This window comes from Patagioenas fasciata, chromosome 3, assembly GCF_037038585.1.
Source record: "Patagioenas fasciata isolate bPatFas1 chromosome 3, bPatFas1.hap1, whole genome shotgun sequence".
Lineage (NCBI taxonomy): Eukaryota > Metazoa > Chordata > Aves > Columbiformes > Columbidae > Patagioenas > Patagioenas fasciata.
Window position 1 is genome coordinate 103,674,179 of NC_092522.1, and position 21,052 is coordinate 103,695,230.

At 37.9% G+C, this 21,052-nt stretch overlaps 1 protein-coding gene across 7 annotated transcripts in view; it reads right to left on the reverse strand.

The window, feature by feature from the left end:
* Nucleotides 1–1,125: 1,125 nt before the first annotated feature.
* Nucleotides 1,126–21,052, reverse strand: part of ARHGEF10 (Rho guanine nucleotide exchange factor 10) — a 116,239-nt gene continuing 96,312 nt past the window's right edge. For all 7 annotated transcript variants that reach the window (XM_065834202.2, XM_065834198.2, XM_071807007.1 and 4 more), the window contains 4 exons: nt 19,895–20,037; nt 13,795–13,969; nt 7,109–7,231; nt 1,126–5,103 (listed from right to left, as the gene is read on the reverse strand). In XM_065834202.2, coding sequence (XP_065690274.2) covers nt 4,589–5,103; nt 7,109–7,231; nt 13,795–13,969; nt 19,895–20,037 — 956 coding nt within the window. In that variant the 3' untranslated portion in view covers nt 1,126–4,588. The remainder of the gene's footprint in view (nt 5,104–7,108; nt 7,232–13,794; nt 13,970–19,894; nt 20,038–21,052) is intronic.

Genomic DNA, 21,052 nt, shown 5'->3' on the forward strand with positions numbered 1-21,052 from the left:
GCACCATGTGGCTTCAAGTCAGGCAAACACTTTTCAGCTCAGTGTCTTCCTAGCTACGGATAATATTAATCTGCCTTCTTAACAGGGCTATTATTATGTGAACTATTATTACTATGACGATATGTAAAGCAATCTAAAAATACTTTATCAACTCCATGGTATCATTAATTGCAATACATGTTAACTCTTGCAGAACCCTCCATTATAGCTGCACCTTTCAAACCACAGATTTTTCTCTCTGCCAAATGCATTTTACAAAAACTAATTTGCCTTCATGCAGCCAGAAAATTAAATAGGACAGAAGACAGAGGAACAGTGAATTCTAAGCACCAAACCACAGTTCAAGAAACCCTTCCCAATAGTCAGTCCTCTCTCAAAGGGGCAGGTAAGCAATTTTTAGCCTTCAGCCTCCACACATAAGTAATAATGTGTAAGTTCTCATTGGAATGGAATCTATCTTCAGGAGTGCAAATGTACAGTATCCTGCACTCATGCGATTTGATGTTTTTCAGAACCATATATGAAAGAGATGTGATATAAAACCAGGAGCAAAACCACAGACTTTACTAGCAACTAAACAGATCTCAATAACTCTTCTAGTTTACTTGTAATAGTGCAGGTACACAGAGAAAGGCTATTGCTGAGTCTGATGAATACAAGTCTCAGTATTTAAACATTATCATGGGATTCTGTATGTATCCTTTAGGGCAGATTAATTAGAACAAACTGCCAGTTAGCAACTAAAAATTAATTTCTTCTGTTAATGCTTTTGCTCTGCAATACTGATCTTGAATATTAATGCTTCTCATTTGGGTGCATCACACATGCTGCCCAAGCACTGACGTGTGCTCCATGGAGGCAGCACAGTAGAAATTCTACTGCTTAGACACTATCGGGATCCATTGATACAGGGGTCAGACTTATACAAGACTGCATCAATTTCAGAAATTGCATTTGCTGGTGTTAAAACTGTAGAAACTATAAAACTAAAAAATATGCGTCTTTTTTGTCCTAGTCGCGTATCCTATTTTCCCTTTCATGAGTCCATATATATAATTCATTAAAGCACACCACGATTTCTAGCCTTCTAGTTAATATGACAACCTGAGAAACGTACTTCTGAAGTTAATTTTTATCATATTTTTTTATTAAACATTTTTCTCAGTTGATACTTTGAACATAAATACACAAGATTTATGGCTCATATTATAAAAGACACTGCTATGTGTTAGAAAACATATATAGAATATATTGTAGTGGTTACAATTGCTCCCCTCTTTTCCTAATATTTTCCATAACTTCCATTAATCTAGAAAAGCAGTATCAGAGAGTAAAATCCAACCTACCTAGCAGCTCAGTCCACAGCAGCTATAAAGACTATTTGCCAGCTGTAAGAGAAACTTTGGTTCTGGTTTTCATAGTACGCTAACACAAGTTAGCTGCATATCGGAAAACAAAACATTGCACCTGGTGCTCAGTTAGTTACTAAAAATCTAATTTGTAACAAGGTGTATTTTTAAAGACAGACCTACAGCTTCTCTTTTGCTTTACAGCTTAGTAAGATAAATAGACACAAATTTTCAAAATAGTATAGCGCAAATGAGGGACCCAGTTCTGTTCTTACTGAAGTCACTGGAAAAAAACTCCAGTATACTTTCAGAAGAGCAGATTTCTACTTTGTTTCTACTGTTTTATCAATAAAACTGAAGAAAATTACAATTCAGCTGGAAGATAGGATGAATTTCACTTGAAAATCCCCATGCATTTTTGCTAGCAGGCCCTGTAATAGCACCATGCATGGATTTCCAGTTGAATGTGTGGTGGACTCTGCTCCTAGTGATACAGGTCCTTGAGAGAGTGGACGTGGTCTTGCAGTCCCAAAGGCAGACATGGAATCCCGTGCCCAAGGAACATGCAGAATAAACCCAGTGGTCTTTTTACTGCAGTGTAGAAAAGGGATACTAGATTACATATGCTTTATACACAGAAGAATCTTTTAACATGTTTTTCAATACACATACATTAAACTGTACAATGTAGTACCTCCACACAGTGGGCAAAGAGCAGCTCCCAGGGCCATGGCTGTGGAAGAGCATAGAAAATGTGACTGGGTTCATCCCTCCGGCCAGGCACACCGAGGCACTGGGCCAGGGACAAGAGGGAAAGTTTGGGAAAACATTGCCAGCTGCCTGACTCACAGGCATTCTTTCCTTTTTTTCTTCACCAGGGCTCATGCCGATATTAAGGCCACGCCAATGCTGACAACACCCAGCTAAAGCCACGAAATACACAGTGAAAGACACAAAATAAAAGCACAAAATAGTAATGAAGACACTAAGCCTGGAATCCCATCTGTAGCAAATGTCCTTCATTGTTCATTTAACTCTGTGCTTTATGGCTCAAGAATCCTGTTCTGGTCAGGGTGTAGGATGTGGGCAAAACCTCTCTAAATAAATCTGGGTGCGCATCTGATTTTTGAAATGTCTATTTTGGTGCCACCTAGCAGTCAAGGATTCCCGGTGTTGGCATTCCCTCCTTCCCATGTATTTGGTGGAAGGGAAGACCAGCTCAGGACTTCCTATGAATCCATGATTCTGTGTTACCGAGGTGCTCTGTCAAACTTGACAAGTCAGCCCACCCACCGATTTTGGGGTCACTTGACAGAAGTTTGCTTTTTAGAGCAGACAGACTGAAAATTTAAGCACAAATCTGCTGCAAAATAAAGACATTTCAGGAACATTTAAAAAAACCCTACTGCTCTTTTGGAAAAAAAACCCACCTCTTTATTTTCTATTGAATAAAATAAGTCAGTCTCTAGTACTGTTTACCTTGAAGTGTCATGTGGTGGGGAACACTGTAATGATGGTTGATGTTGATTTAAACTAGGCAGATTGAAACCAAACGTGGAATCAAGGAGTTTATATCAGAAGCAGCAGAAATAATTTTAGGGCAAACTATCCCCTTATTGGGATAATAATGGCATCAAAGTAGCCAAAAGTTTTACTTGTTTTTAGTCAATGCATACATGTGACAGACGTTCTGTTTCAGATACATTTAATTTGCATTTTATTGAACTGATGGACAGTATTAGAGGTCTTAACATATTCCAGTTAAACTTAACCATCCTCATTTCTCTGTATCTTTCAGTCTACTGGTGAGGGAAATTGATGTTCCCAGTGACTTCATTCAACACATTACCTGTATTTGACATATTTTGACTGAAGGATGTGTCTCATCACCACTTTTGGTACCATCTTTCTGAACTGAAGGCTTTGTCTTACATTTCACATGTGCAGAGATTAGCACAAAAAGCAATTTCAGTAGGAATCCTAAATTCAAAATTTACTTTGGAGGTACATCAATTCATTAAGAAACAATCATTAGGTCTCTATTTAAAATTCAGCCCTCTAACGCTACCAAAGCAACTGCTTGCCTGACTGAGTGGATGAAGCAGTGCAGACTGTTTTCACAATATCCATTTACATGACCATGCTTTGCTGAAACTCTGGGTGAAAAGAGGCGATCACCATTCAGATACAATCATCTCTCTGCTGTTGTGCTGGGCCGTTATTTGAGGGGCGTTTGCCCGAGGACATCACACAAATCAACTGATGTAGGACCAATACCCACAGTAACTACCTGCACTTCCCATAGATATTCCAATATTAGTATATTTCTTCCCAATTAATGAGTTAATTGGTAGTTTCATTATTAATTTACTGGATGTGCGTGCATCCTTAAAAACAGCATAGGCCACGCTCAGCTTTGATGCCAAGTTGCCAGGGGAGCACGTGTTAGCAGCACTACAATGCACAGCTGTCCTCTATCCGCATCTTCTATTTGCCGCAAGCCATAGCATCCTTCCAACTTTCCCTGTATAACGAAGGTGAGTCACAGACACATTGCACCTACTAAGAAAATTAATGCGCTTTTTATAGTGCAACATTATTAATAATACTGAGCATTAGAAACAATAATAATAACAATAATAATAAAATCTATTTTCTATGTTGAAATAAATGAATACCAATCAATTAGTGTAACCACTTTTGTCCAGATCAAACTCTGGCTTGTGGAATGATGTTACAAACTATGATAGTAATTACCAAATTAATATTAGTTTGCATTAGACTATTTATTGTTTAAAAATATTTGCTAATTTGTTAAAATCTACAGTCCATGCAATATGTCACTTTGGAAAAAGACCCAACAGCTGATTTACATAAGTAAAAACCAGCATGAGACGTGGCATGTGTTCCTTGCCTTTCTGAAGTGCTATAGAACATAATTACAATATTTATAAATGTGAATATAAATACGGTTGAGATTCTAAAACCATTTAAGAGTGTCTAACAGATCCTTTTTGTTCCAAGTATCAAGGACAGCATCAGTGGCTAAATGTTTTCCAATACTCTAACAATGCAGAATGTTCTCAGGATGTGAAGACTCTCTTGCAACCCTTAATTCTGTGATAAAAGCCTTGCTCCCATGTGTATGAAGTCTATCCATTTGGGTCCTAAGCTGACATTTGCTGTAAAAGGATATCAGACTTTTTTTAATTACAGAAAGTATCTTGGATTTAGTTCGCTTAGATATTTAATAGTGGTATTTGCCAGACCATCACTGAAGACACTAGTTCATCTTGTCGCTGCTGCTTGGTCTTCTTGTTCACTCTTCTGTGTCCTTGGCCACCAGAAATTACTAACACTGAACTTGCTTTAATTTTCTTGGATCTCTGTCTTTTACTTTTAAATGAGATATTTTGATCCTTCAAAAGCTCATAAATGTTACTGTCCTCTGGCCTATGCTCCAGCGAACTTGATCCGTGAGACAAAGTAAGGGATCCAGAAGATGACGACAAGTCGCTTTTTTGTGCAATTGATCCTGCTGAACCCCCCAGCCAAACTGCAGTGTCGTGGGTGTTACTAAGGGAAGAGCCTGGTCTCTCAATGTGCAGAACGTTCTTTTGGTCCTCGTCCTTAGGTTCCGAGCCAGGAGGCAGACTGTTCCTCAGTTTGCTTCTGTTCTTCTTGTTGATAGATGTAGCCATTACAAGAAACTTGACTGGGCCATTGTGTGCATGGTACGACACCATTCCTCTGCCTGGAGCCGAAAGAAAAACACCAAGAACATTATTTATTTCACCACAGTGTTCCACCATAATAAGTTCACGAAATTTGCTCTGAACAGCGTAACTCTTAAAGCCGTATTATACGGATCTAGTCTTTCACCTTCTGTGTACACAATTTACAGAAGTAAGTGTTAAAAAAAAATCTGTTGTACCACAAGTATTTTAGGACTGTATTAAGAAATCAGCTGAAACATGTCAGTTAACTGAAATTCGTACTGCCTTTTGTGCTCTGTTCTCACAGCATGAGTACAAAAATGCTACTAACTTCTTTTTTTCATCATCGACACAAAAGTAACGCTGTGAGTTTTCTCCAGTAACCCACAAACAGAATATGTGGTTTTCAGTTAATTCTTTTGTACCTCTGCACATCTCCAAAATTGCATAGAAACACAAGAGCATCTGTTTCATCCTGACAGACCCCTCCACACTATACAGCAGGAACTGAAATTCATCCTTCTGAATGGCTCTCTACTCACCATGGCAGATTTACAAGGAAAAGATGGAACAATTATTACTTTTTGGTTTTTTTTTAAAGTATTTAAACAATGGGAAGTCAGTGGTACAAGAAAGACTCACACTGTGCAAATCACTAGAAGGTATGAAAACAAATGGCATATGGCCAAATTTAGAAGCTGTGACAATATCAGTATATGTGGCTTTTACAGAAAAAAAAAAAAAAAGGGAAAATAAGGAGAAAAAAGGAAAAAAGTAGCATTCTACAATATGGAAAAGAGCCAGGCTATCATGGGAAAAACCCACCACCTACAAATCACGCTGTCCATCCATAACTGCCTAATGCATTCCAGGTTATGATAAAACATATTCTGCTTTACAGAAAGTGCAGTGATATAAAGATGAATTATCACTATTGGAAGGACAAATGGAAAAAGTCATGATTTTTCAGTTAGAATTCCAAAAATGGTATCAAAGACTATAAAAATAGATCTCCCGATGTAATGTTGCTAGATATGTGAAATCTGACGAAATCTTGACCTGAAATAAATGCAATAATATACAGATGACATAAACCACCATAATCAAAACAGAAAATGGAAGAATAAAATTAGAGATTTTTGATTCTGCAACTATACATTTTCTTGCATTCCATATTTTTTAAGAGCATTTATCCTGTGTCATACCAGATTATTGCTGCGTATTTTGCTGAACACAGAGGATTTTGTTTTCATTTTGTGAAGTTACATAAGCTTTTTTTTCTCCCTCTGAAGGAAGTTGCGAACAGCTTGCCTCATAAAATCTGCCGCCTTCCCTCCACAGCGCAGGAGCTCCAGCAGGATTCTGAACCCAAACTGTAGCACGGCAAAGCCCCTAGTAAACAGACTTTCAAAATCTTGCTTCTGCTAAGCAGTTTAAACATTTGCAAAGTGATACAGCAGCATTCATGCATTTGTATTTCAGATGGGGTAATGTGAAAGTAACTCAATAAATATATCTTTCCCAAATGCAAAAATCTTTATCATTGTCAAAAAAATGAAATCTATACTCTCATAGTTTCCAAGTCTCCTGTTTGTGGAGAAAGAGCACAAAACCAATTTACTGAATAACCAGTCAGACAATATACTAAATATTCAGAATCTGTCTCTCTAAAGCTAATGCATCTTTTTTCTGCAAACCTGGAAGAAAGATTGTTTGCATCCTCTTCTCATCTCCCTATATTTGACTCTATTCTGACAGGATTAATGCCTGTCCTATTCTTATGCCCTAAAGAAAAACAGTTGCCCTGGCTCAAACAACAGACAAAACGAGACAAGTATCTGGGTATACTGTAAAGCTCAGGAAGAACAACAAATATTATTTCATTGTAAAGCTCTGATATATATATATATACACATATACACACATACACATATATATAAACAATACATAATTTCGCAGGTTCACTTACGCTATGGACAGAAGAGAAATGAAATCTTTAGTATAAAAACACTGTACTTGAACCATTTGAGAAACATGACTCACCAGTGACTTTGGGGATCCCCTGCAAGCGCGGCACCGGCAGCGCTACGATGATGCCCAGGTTGGTCCCGACCAGCAGCAAGCCGTGGCACACCAGGAGGCTGGTCACTGACACACGCTGCTGCCCTGCCAAGTGCAGCAAACCCCCCGTTACGTGAGAGCAATGATCTCTGCATGGATCTAAGTCACTTCAAGCAAACATTCGGAAAAGCATCACAAAGGCAAATCTCTTGCCAGATTGTGGTATTAAACTTTAATAGTATTTAAATGGTCATATATGTAAACTTCTGAAACATCCTGCCCTAAATCTCTAAACCACAGTATCTAAATCAGATATATTAGATTATCTTTACAAATATGCTTTTATAAATAGACAATGTTCGTATATTCTCAATAAAAGAACTGAACGGCATTTCGCTTCACAGTACTCAATAATATATTGCCATAACACACTATATTCCAGACTCAAACCAATTAATGATTATTTTTTTTCCTTTATCAGAAGTGCTGTGTGCCCCTGTTTGAGTTTGGGTTCCTCTCCCTGTACAAAAAAGGCACTGGCATATCGGAACCACCCATGGGAGGCAACCAAGGTGATGAGGAGACAGGAACACGTGGTGTACACAGAGAAGGGAGAAATGCTGTCTGCACCCATCTGACAGGGAGCTGCACAGAGTCAGACTATTCAGCTGTGCACAGTGATGGGATAAGACAGAACTGCCCCTTTTGGAACATGGGAAATTTGGATTGTAAGTAGGGAAAAGCTTCATCATAAGGGTGGTCAAACACCGTATGGGGTTGCTCAGAGACGCTGTAGAATCTCCATCCTACTCAAAGATAAAATTTGACAGGACAAGTCCTTGAAAACCAGGTCTAATCATGCCTGCTTCAAAAAGGATAGACAAGCTGACCTCCACAGTAATTTGCAATCAAAATAATTCTATGATTTTCTACAACAAGTTCTTTATGGGATTGCTATTTTTGTAATGAAAACCAAGTAATCTTTTCTTGCAATGCTTACTAAATATGTTTAATTCAGTTTAGATGGATTTTCAAAATGGCCTTGCCAAGTTTCAGAAACAGAAACTACTGCCTGCCCTAACTTCTGCCATGGCCCAAGTATACGCAGAGGGGCATTTAAAGTCTGCCGGAATCCTACAGGTTCAAAACGCACACGTTCTTGGATTCATGGTTAACTTTACATACAAGAGAGCAGTCACTCCCATCTTCATCATAGCTCTCAATTTGTTAATCACTTCATCAGTAAGTAGATAATTTGGATTCCATGCCTGATATAACTTGGATGAACTCGCATGTTCCACACTTTGGAAAAGGACCTTAATCATGGTGTATCACGAATGCATTTTCCATCTTGCCCCTTGAAGCTGAGTCAATTTACATCCCAGAACATATGAATCACAGACCCAGTGGGAAAGCCAGGAATGAGCAGCTTGATTGTAGCCCAAAGCACTCAACTGGAAAGTAGGAGGGGAACGACGGTTCAAGTCGTTCCTCACAAAACTTTACAAAACCAAATCATTAACCCAGCAATGGTGTGCTGTAAAAGGCACATGCAGGCCATATCTGGAATCCCAGCTCTACCTGCCCAAACCCACATTCTGAAATACCCTAAAGGCACAACAATTAGGTCACTCTCAGCAGGCACAAGTTGAAGAGGCTCCATCTACTCATGCAGAGCTTCAGAGACACCCATGTTGTTTTCTATAAACTACAGATGTTTGTGCTGGTAGGACTGCAGCATCCCTCTTCAGCTAGATAAGCATGGATGGTCTATGCCTATAAATAAAATAGAAGCCTTCTGAAGCCTGGAGTTTGCTATTTTGATGGGGCATTTTAGTTGGTTGGTTTGGTTTTGGTGGGTTTTTTTTTGTGTTTGGTTTTTAGAGACATTAATGGAATTAATTTATTTTCCAAAACAAAGCACACAAAGGCTCCTTCAGCAGAAAAGAATTCCAAATAGGGATGCCCAAACACCTCTGTGTATTGGAGTTTTCCAATTTGAAATCTGTATTTGAATTCTGTGATTTAGGGCTCAGACTTGCTCAAGTTATGTGACATGTGAGTCCACTCCCACTCCCAGTGCCACAGCAAGTGCACAATAACTGCAAATTCACTTAACCTCACTCCATTTCACTTAAAAGCTTGTTTTACAAACAACAGAGAGAAATACTTATGTACAACTTTTAAACTTGTAAAATTATCAAAAACTCCAATTGTACTTTTGCCTCTCAAACCCCTTGGCAGAAGCAAGATGGTCACATTTTTAACCAATAGATCTTTAATGCTTTTTAAGCATTTAAAATGTAAAATAATATGCATGATTTCATACTCCAACCCTGAAACCACTTATAACCAGTAACTTTTACCAGGGAAAAACTGGCAATTTGAATTCCTGTTTTCATAGGTGAAAACAGCAAATTATCAGCCAGCAACTTAGAACATTAAACACTGAGCACAACCATAAGCATGAATCATCTATAGTGAGGTCAAAAGAAAAACCACTTGCTTTGAAATCTTGGAAAAGTAGGAAATATCTGCATCTGAAAATATACTTTAAAATAGCAGAGAAGTAGAAAAATTAAGTATAAATTAAAAAACTTATTAAAATACTACTTTAAAATATTAGTTTGTTTTCTGCTAGCCAAGGTTTGAAATCATAGTTTTCTGTGACGTTGTAAGGTATTTTGAATTTAGAGAAAAAAATGTAAAACCCATTTTCGAGAACGCATTATGCAGTAAGCACAGAAATGAACAAGTTAAGAAAGAAAAATTATAAACATACATGCCAAACCAAATCAAATACTCTTATCTTTAGATGACAACTTTTCGATCTGTCCCAACGCAGACAGAACTGTTAAAACCTATAAAATAATCTGACCAAGATGTTGACTTTACAAAGAGCTAAAGCCAACAATTAAGCTTACACATGGACAAGCGGTTTTATTGCCTGCGTTCTGCTCTGTGTTCACCTTTCCTGGGTCTCATTACAACAACCACCAGATCCAGGTAAATCCTCATGTGTTCCCTCACATGTGGCTTTTGAAGCCAAGCCCAGGTAGGTGCAAGGGCATCCCAGTGCATATCCTCTTACACGACCACGTTGCTCTTACTATATAAAAATAAGCCCACTGTACAGATTTTTTGGGCTGACCTAAAGTTTTTCCCAATCTTTTTATCATTTCCCAGCAGTAAAATCATAAACCTGTTGCATTTTATTGTCTGGCAGCTGATAGGGTGGAGACAAGAGAAAGCTGGAAGCCTCAAACTATAGTTTGTTTTCTGCAGATAGAAAATAATACTTTTGTTTTTTGCTTTGCTTTCCTCATCTGTTTCCAGGAAACACACATGCTATTAGAGGATACATGGATATAAACAGAACACAGCAACCTAAGCAGAAATAACCTCTCTGTTAAACAGGTAACCTGTCATCATTCGTATGAGCAATGAAATTACATTGTATCAAGGTCACAGTAATCTTTTTAAAAGGACAAACTGTTTTAGAGCTGAAAGGAAAGACATGTTTAAGGATGCTCTTGAATAATGAAATATCGAAAAAATAAGTGGAATGACTATTCATGTACAGTATGTTAGGTTTTGGTTGGTTTTTTTTTGGTGTGAGCGATAAAGGCTTGTGAAAAGCTGCCATTGTTGAGATTTCAACTTCAGATCACAAACACAAAGCATAAATGAAGTACATTGCACCAGTGAAGTGCGTATATTTGCCTTCCAATGTTAATAGATACTTTTTCTGCTGCTCAGTGTGCCCTCTGTTCAGCCAAGAGCTGTGCTTGGCCCACCTAAAAGCAATCCAGTAGCACTGTGGCAAAACAGTCACCTGGACCTGTAACAATAGTGATGCTCTTCCTCTCAACCATTCTTTTCCTTTCCCATATGGCATTTGTGCTTTTTTGGTGTTTTGGCAAAGAACACAAGCTTGTTATACAGTATTAGGAAGTATTTCCAATGATATATGAAGTAAAGGTACTGCAGACCACTCCGGACTAAATGTGCACCCCACAGTTGCCTTCGTGACCCTGGTTTAATTTCCAGTCCTGCCTTGATACACACAAACTTCCTGTAGCTCCGGAAAGCAAGAGCCCTCCCAGCTCCATTCTTCCCTTAGGAAGAATGCCACAGATTTTAGAAGTTATGCCCAGCAGACAACAGGTTCTGCCAGACACAGTCTGCTTTTCTACATGTCTGAACTTTGCTGAATCATAAGGGCAATCGCCTCCCGTGAATCTCCCTCACGCTTCATTCCTTTGTGACTCTGACCTGCAGGGCTGTCTTCCCCAAAGCAAAGGAGGCACAGCCTTTACAACCAGGAGAGCAGGCACTGACATTTCAAGCCATCTTCTCCTAAGAAAAAAACTGGGAAAATCTAATGCTATGCAAACTGGTTACTAAGGTTATGAGAACCTACCGCTCATCTTAGTTACTGCAGCTATCCTTTCAATACAGCACTGTAACTCACTGCGACCATTCCTGACAGGGACGGTAAGTTTTTCTTTTCCTTCTACTGTATAATAACAAAATTATTTAATTAACTTCATGGAGTGAGGTTCCTCTCATGCACATTGCTTTAAATGAAGATATAGATGACATCTTCAAGTAGACTATCAGGCCAATATTACATCTTGGCAAAAGAAGTCCAGCTTCTTCGAAGTTATATCGAGATCTTGACTTTTTAACCTCTCTTCTTAAGACTTTTAGCAATATTTTTACATCAATTTCCTTTCTCTCATTTGAATACAAGTTGAATGTTCATCTGTTATTTTTGCATATTAAGGAACTCTTACTGAATTTCAGAAACTAACAGGGCTTTGTTTCCTTTAAAACTAAAAGTCCTAAAAATCTTCAGCAAAGCCAAACACATATTTTGTAAACACACAGCTATTTCACTCCTGTTTCACTTTGATGGTTGTGTTTTACTTTTTGTTTCTCCTTTTTTAACCTCAGTAGAAACTACACAGAGCTTGATTTATTCTTCGGCTGCTTGTACTTCCAAAAGGTCCTTACTGCTGCTTTGTTATGTAAAACTCCTACTCTTTTTTTCAGTGTTTGTTGTTGCAGCGTTATTGGGATCATATAAACAGGCCCAAGAGCTGCTGCTAAATAATCGAAATTCATTTAATTTTTAGAATGGATTCTCCCTTGGAACATTTGCTGTAATAATGTTCTACTCCTGAAATAACTTTCCATTTTCATTCACTGGCGTGCTTTTTGTGAAGACACTAGGGAAAAAAAAAAGGAACTAAAATGGGTAAGAATGACAATGAAGAGATATAATTAGCTAAAACTCTTTTACAGAAAGAATTTATATGCTACATCAGCAGTTTTATTACCATGGCAATGAACACTAAGGCTAAATTTCTGGAGATTTTTATATGCAGAAAATATGTATAAGGGAGGCTCCATTTCCTGCCCCCCCCCCCCCACCCTGCCGCAACAGCAGAACATATTACAAGTTAATCTCCTTTTTAAACTGATCTTGATTTCTTTGCGTAACTGTGATTAATTCAATCAAATGACCTATATAAAGGCAGGCGATTTGCTGCTGTTCAGTGTTGGAACCACAGCCATGACATGTAAAAACCAGCCTTCCTAGAACATGTTATAAACGGACACAATTTAAAACAGAGCTTTATTTGCTTTATTGCAAAGCTAATGTCATCTGAAAGAAAACAACATAAGAGGACAGAAAGTGAAGAAGTGAAACATTTTTGATTCAAGATTTATCCCTAACTCTTGCAAAAATGTAAATAACAGTGTGGGAAAAATCGGCTTATGCTGGAAACAAAGCAATAAAGCTGGTACACACATTGTCCTTGAAAACTGAAGAAGCTCCATCTATCGCAGCCTATGAACACGGAGAGACAGAAAGAACAGTTGTCCTCATGGACATGTCGTGCTCAGCCCCACCAGTATCACCCTTTCCATCCCTTCTCCCAGCACCACCACAGCTCCCACTGACATGGTCACTGATGCTGAGGTCCCACCACCTGCAAAAATTATACAGGTCAATGCAGCTGCCTGTGACAGTGATGATTTGGGGATGATTGAACAACTTCTGTCTTAAAACGTTTAAAGATCTGTTAAACTTTCTCCAAACAACCACAGGTTCCATCTTTACCCGTAAGATTAAACTTTTCATTCAACAAATTAAAGCTCCAATCAGCAAAACACCAAACACACTCTGAAATGGCAGCATGGCAGCAGTTTAACTGAGTTCACGGAGACTCCTGATGTATAATAACTAAAATCAAGCAAGTGCTTTTTTGGTTCAGATCGTATGCAAACTGACTCCATCATGTACTTTGACACTAAGTTCCAGAAGTAAATGCTAAACTCTGCAAAACAAACACATTTTCATGGCAGACTGCACTGTCCTACTGCTTCACAGTCGCAAAACCCATGACTAAACAGAAGAATATACCTGCTTATCTATATAATTACATGTATAACCTCTAAGAAGGAGAGCTGCTACTCATCCAGTTCACTGCACACACAGTTCTGAGCAACAGAAGGCAACAGATTGTGATTTACCAAAGCAAACAGTCACGAGACAGTTATCAGACTCAAAGTCCAAGACGGACCTTCTGATTCTGGCATAATCTACAACACTCTGGAGAACAAGAGTGATAAAGAGAACAAAAATGTCGTCATACCTGGCAACATATTGTGAACAGGGGTGGCAATGTTAACGTCTTGAAGGTGTTTCAGTGTCTCAGTGTGGAAGAGGCGCAGTGTAGATCCAGACGTGAAGGCAATCCAGACTCCCACTCCAGCAACAGCCATGTGAGAGATGACCATCCCTTCCTCTTGATGGGCTTCAAAATGGCTCTGCAAGAAAAACAAGGACTCTGTGGGGAGATGAACAATCATTCAACCTTCCTTACCAACTCTGCAGTGTAGGCACTGTATCTTCGTCTTCCGTGTCAAGGACAAAGCTACCCTTCTCTACGTTGCTCAAGATACGTTCTGACTGCTGCAAATCATGCATTCGTTTTCCTGTTACTTTTTTTTTGAAAATACAACATCATTAGTATGGAAGGATTCTCAGCTCCTGAACCAAAGTTCTAATTAATGATAGAGAGACTTCATAGCAACTTATTACAAATACTGCATGGTAGGGGCTGGCAAGTCCATAATAACTGACACTTCAGAGGATTTTTATTTTTTTGATTGATACATTGGGAAAACTACCACAGAGATGAGAGTGGACATATATTTTCCTAAAATGTTACTTTTATCTAAAGCAGCACTCCTCTTTAAACAATAAAAAACATCTTTCTTCTCTTCTGTTAGGGGGTCTTTTCAGAACAAGAATAATAGAACCAAGGAAAAATAATCTTTAGAAAGTGGAGTGTTTATTAATATAAATACACCATTATTTGCTCAACTATGTACATAACAATGTGAGCCTTAATACTGTGGCTTGCTTTTCGACTCATAGACACTTGTAAATCTCACAAGTATCAACTACTTTGTTTTTCTGTCCTTCAAAATATTGACACTTTTCATGAGAAAGGCCCAAACCCTCCTTCTGAAGGTAAGGAGTAATGCAAGAGGTTCAGGATCGACTTTTTTTCGTTGATCTAATGCCTTCCCAGTTATACCTTCTGCATGGCTCCATGAAGGCCGACACCTCTCTACATGCTCCTGTTAATGTGCAAGACAAAGCTATAGTAAAGTTCTTTAATCATTAACAAGAAGTAAGGACTTTTTTTTTTTTCCAGTTGTGCCTTGTAAGTAAACTGTTTCTGAAGTTAAACACAGCCTTTTAATGTTGTGCCAGGTATTATCAAATACCGAGAGCTATTCTGATAAAGATAAAACTTCCTTGGCTAAATAAATGACAAGCTGTTCCTTGGGTACAAATCTGTCTCTGAGGGATATGGAAGGAAATATCTGCTCTAATATTCACAATACATATTATAATATTCTGGTTTATATTTGCAGATAAAATGGAAAAGTACCCCCATCCTCCTTGTAAAAGCACACTTAAATTTTCCATGCATTACAATTAAGAGTTACATTTTGGTTATTTTGCATCAAAATCTAAGTTACATGTTTCTCAGGCTAAGCTCTTAGTCTAAGATAGTTACATTTTGAATATATTAGGCTATAAATATATTGTTCAAATTTTCCATCCAAATTCAATAAACAGGCTAAGATCAGAAATAAGGAAAGAAGTTTAAGCTTTCACAAAGTAACTTTTGATATTATACTTAGCAGGCACTTAATTTTCTTATTTTAATTTCATACTTTATAAATTAGTACTTTCCACTAAGCAATTGGCTGTTAGAAAATAAGGGGAATTACTGCTTTTTTCTTTTCATTTGTTAATACTGTTCTTCAAATGTTCAATTTTTAGTGAATAAGCAAAGAAGTTTCTGTTCAACTCTTATGCAGTGGCAGTTTTTGAGTGTGTTACTCTTCTGAGTGTGTTACCTTTTGACTCTTCAGATAACAACACTGCAGAATGCAATGCAATGTAAGCACCTCTGGCAGGCTCATTTACGTTCGCTGTTTTCCTCAAGGAACCTCCATTCATTCTTTACCAAATGATACACACAATTTGAGAATCATACAGTTTATTCAACAGAAGAATTCATCCATGAACAACATCTTTCAAAGCCAGAAACTGCTCTTATGGATAAATCGCCTGATATTCTCATCATGCATGTTTCATTGCAAAAAGGATTTTAAAACAGTAACTTCTCTTTACAGACTCCTACATCCCTGCACTGATGACCAACCGACTTTTGAAAACTTCTCCGGGACAGATCTAAGGCTGCTCAAGTGAACCTGACCAGGAACTTGTGCTGTTTGGAATTAGAATAAAAATTAAGCTGATCATAAAAAATGAATTTTCTCTGCTGTGGTCTGACCACAGCTGACAGTTCTGTTGGTGCCACTGTAAACAACTTGCACATGCATTTTTGCCACATTCCTTTTTTACCAGCCAACTCATTATACTCCCACTTAGTCTGTCCTGCCGTTCGTACAGCTGTCTGCTGAAACATGGAGACACATTGAAAGAAAAATGGTAATATTGTCAATGCTACAAAAAGGATGTAAAAAGAACTATTCTTCTAATTCAAAAGGTATTCTAACACAGAGCAGAAACGTACCCAAACCTGTGCATTCTTTTTACAAATGCATAAGTTTTTTGACATCTGCTTCAATTACATGTCTAACTGCGAACAAATAGCTGGCCTTTTCCTTCATATATATATATATTTTTTTTTCCTTCTCACAGCAAGAAATACAAATATAAAGGGACAGAAATGTCCTATTCCCTCTGTTATTAAAAAAAATAAAATTGAACTTTATTTTGCTTTTCAGATTTCATACCTACGTTCCTCCCTATTCAGGGCCCAGCTTTTTTTTTCCCCGCAGGCTCTCTCATTCAAAACCTACAGCAAACCAAGAGCTGCAGAGGACTCTCTGGATGCCACAGTCCAACATCGCTATTGTTTCCGTAGCGCGGGGCTGAGCTGGAGTCTGTCTTTTGAGGAGGTGCCACTTGCACTAGACAGCTGCACCAAGATCTGAACCACAATTTCTCAAGCTTCATGGGAGATGCACAATGAGTGTTCTTGTCCACGAGGTAAAACAAATTACTTTTACTGCTTTAAAGAAGTTACAGTACTCAGGCAACATACACTCATGCACAGGGATTTTCATTTGTTTCATTTACTCAGCTGAACATTTCAGCTTATTCTACTTGATTTGTTATAAGGAAAGTAACTCCCATATAGTTAGCCAAATTTTAAAACCAAGACAAAACAAACCAGGATGGAATGCCATCCAATTGGTGACTTTATTCTGTTAAATACTCTGGCATTTCTTATTGTTTTTAAACAAACACAGTCTGCTTTTGCAGAGCCTAAGGGTCTACAGGCATAGACACCACTACGGGATCAAGGTCTATACCCAACAGCAATACAACTGTCATCAGTTCTAGGGTCAATAATAAGGACAAATTTCTTCTTCATGGAAAGAGTATCAGAGTATGTAATCAGTATGTAACAGCAATTGATATATTTCTCACATGTCCTTTGCCAAGGAGCTTGAGGAACTGTGCCAGTTTAGGACACTGTGCCAATAAAAGACATTTCCTAAAATATTTTATTACAGTAACATATCAAAACAAGTGAACTGAGAGTCTTACCCATATCAGAAGGGGGGAAAAAAAGGCAGAAAAAGTGAATAACATCCAAAACCAATGTACGGCATGCCAAACCTGCTCATTTACTAATAGTTATTGAACAAAAAAACCTTAAACAGGAGTCTTAGAAAAGCAGGGAGGGGTGGAATGAGATTGTTTTCAGAGGATAATGTACCTTGCACTTAGCAAATACGCAGAGAGTTAAATATGAGGTACCTATGAAGCAAGGAGTGCCTCACAAGGACCAAGTTTACAAAATAGTCTTGAAAAAGCTCATGGGTTCACACAAATATGGCCCTAAAAAAAAGTCAGGTGCCTCTATAGATAACGTATTTGACACACAGCATATAATATATATGCATGATAGCAGAAAGCAATAAACAAGCAGCTGTAATTTGAAGAATATAGAGAAATAAAGGAGTTCAGCAAAGAAGGAAGAATAACAGTTGAGTCCTGTGCAACACATGGATTCCTTTTAATAGAGCAAAGATGAATATTATGCAAAAATTCTTCAGTCCAATCTTACTAACTGACTCCCCCGGAACAAGAAAGGGCACAGAAGGAGAACAAATATTTCCTTGCTGCTGTTTCCCTCCATACAGCAAAGCTTCTGCTCCGCACAGTAAAGAAGCGGTAGCTCAGATATATTCAGTTGCCAATATTGTTAAAATATTCCCTGTATGCAGAGCCTAAATTTCCTTGTGTTATCACGTGATAGTGAAACAATATTGGCAATCAACATGGTATGTCCATCATAGCAGATCACTTTGGGAATACAAACCTGGGAGTTATGAAAACAAGTCAGGTAACTGAGCAGGCAATAGAGAAAACATTAGGGAGCTGTTTAGTCTGGTGAGATGAAGGAAACAAGATCAGCACTTCTGTAGATCTTAGGATCAGTAAAGAGACAATGGAAAATCATAATTTGTTTGCAATTCTATGAAAAGGTGACATGCTATCATATAGATATTCATGTTAATACTGAAAAGTCAGCAAAAAGACTAACACTGTTTTGAAAGTGTTAAAAAGCAGGTACTTTGAAAAGAAACCTCCAGTGATGCTTTTGTAGGAGAACTTGTAGTAATAGGTGAAACATGAATCTACCATGTCTGAAAGGCATGGATAGAGTATGTTACTTTATCTCTCTGAACTTCTGATTTCAATACTGCAGTCTATTACGCTATGCCGTATTCTGATAAAGTAACCTTTAGACAGGCTTCGAGGATTAAAGAACATATAAGCCTGGGTTTTTTCTCCTATGCCAAAACAGCACAGCATAAATCCAAACTGCAGCCATAGCACCTGATCTAGGAAGAGTTTTGTGAAAGAATTAGTCCAGAATTGCCCAGTTTATTTACAGAGATCTGGCTGTATGTAACCACCCTCACACAGGAACAATCTGGCTGTGATCTCTTACCATTGCTACGTATTTTTTGGTGAGAATCGGAGAGATTTGTGATCAAAGTCTGTAGGACAGTAACCATGTGTCCCAGAGGCCACCCTGCCTCCCAGTGAAGGTAACAAGAAGTCCATCTCAAGCATCTGTCCAAATCTTTCCCTCCTCTTACCATTGAAAATATCAACAAAACAAGCATTAGAGAAAAACAAAGTAGGAAAACACACTATCTGAGCATCTATGAAACAAATCACCCAGAAAGCATCTACAAAACAAATCACCCAGAAAGCACAGACAGAGGAAATTAGGATGTTAGCTATTTCCCTGCAAACTCATGACAATGACTCACAGAATCAATTGTACCAAACAGGCAATTGTTGGGAGAAAACACGATCATCAATGAAACAAAAAAGCAGCAACAAAGCCCACAAAGAAGGAGGCTGTGAGCTCATCACAACTCCTGTTTGAAAGAACTTTATGGCTGTAAACATCATGCAATTCAGTGTAACTGTACTGTAGGTTGAAATACAGGCTTAATCCCAACCTTTCATCAGCTGTAAACGTTAGACTACTGAGACATTCTTCTGGTGGAGGCTACAATTTTTACAGAAGTGAGGGCTTAACACTTTCTGGAAAATGTGGTCACAAATATAAGCTCAAATCATTAACACTCTTCTCCCCTCTCAGAAAAGCTAACTTTTTAATGATTATTCATTGGAAAATGTCCTTATGCAAAACATATTTCTGTATGCCAATGAGAAGCAAAACTTTTAAGAAACGTATTATAAAATCATCACAAGGTACAAGTAACATCTAACTACATAGAGGCAGTCTCTTTATTAAACCTTATTCTGGAATTACCAGATGATTCCTGTAGGCATTCACCACTTTGCTGCCTTTTCTCAGATCTCATTTTTAAGCAAACCTCTTTCCCCTAATACCTTATGAGCTCCAAGCACCTTACGGAAACCTGGGGTAAAACCAGAAGCAAACCTAGGTCTAAACGAGACATCAACAGAGAACATCACAGCAGAATTTCAAACTGTGGGGAGTAGGATTTTACAGAACTGAAACCATATTTTATGAAAGGCTTCTTCCTGAATCTTGAAGCTTCTTAAACAGATTTTAATGTTTAAAATTTCACCACTTATACCCTGTAGCATAGTATGTGAGCAATGCTTTTAAAAGCGTTTACCTCTATGGAATGTGTCACAGTGCTGATTATAAAAATCTGTCCACCACATGCAGCCCAAATGGTCTCCTCCATCACAAGCAGACTTCTGACAGGCAGAACCCCCAGTTTAACTATCTTCTGGGGTTCTGTGTCCCAGGTGCCGTCTTCAACAAAAAAGAAGAAAGGTTATACACAAAAAAATTGTGTTTTTTTTTTTTTTTAAACAGTTTTGAAAACACTGCATCTCAAGCCACCACTTGAATCTCTGCAAGTTGCTACTGCAAGCTGCACTGAGATTTAACTTTATCTGTTTAACTTTATCTTCCAGGGTAAGTTTGAAAGGTTAACGTGATAGTAAGGGGGAAACAAAACAAACCAAACAAAAAACCCATAACAAACAAAAACAACACCACAAACAAAATGCCCCCACCTCATATATTTGTCAACTGAACAAATTTTATATGGATTAACTGATAAACAAGGAATCTCACATTGCGGTTTTGATTCAATTGCTTTCCTCTCCACACGAAAAGCATCAGAAAGCCATGGCTGATATAATATTATCCAACTCAGAAAAAGCTCACAGCCTACCTGTTTCAAGACTAATCAACTTCCAACGAGGATAGAGTCATATTTCACATTAAAAGTAGTAAGGTTTTTACTGCAGGTTCTAATGAGCTCAGATAACTTTCCAAGAGCATGTTGATGAAATGGATTTTCTGATACTAGATGATTCATTTAAGAAGGAAAAGCTTTTTTAAAACAAATTGAAACTTAATTTTGTGCTATATCCTCACTACTTCTATTTGTTTCCCCCAAATATAATCCACAATGTTTTCTGTCGACTGCATTTAGCAGATCCAGTTTACATTGTGCATGTGTATGTGGCACAATGAATTATTCAGAGACCTTCTGAGAAAAACTGCATGCTGCCACTTAACTGCTCTGGTCACTTTCAATTGCTTTGTCTTTGTCTTTGAAACAAGGAGTAGCAGATTATTTCTCTCCAAATCTAACAGCTAGCAACATAGGATTCTTTAAATATTTGTAGCTGTGTCTTATATGTTCATTTTAACATACTTAATATGTCAGTAATCATTTTAATACTTTTATATTAGTTTATTTCTACATAAGCACTCATTGAACATGAAGTCTCAAAGACTGCATTTCTATCCATTA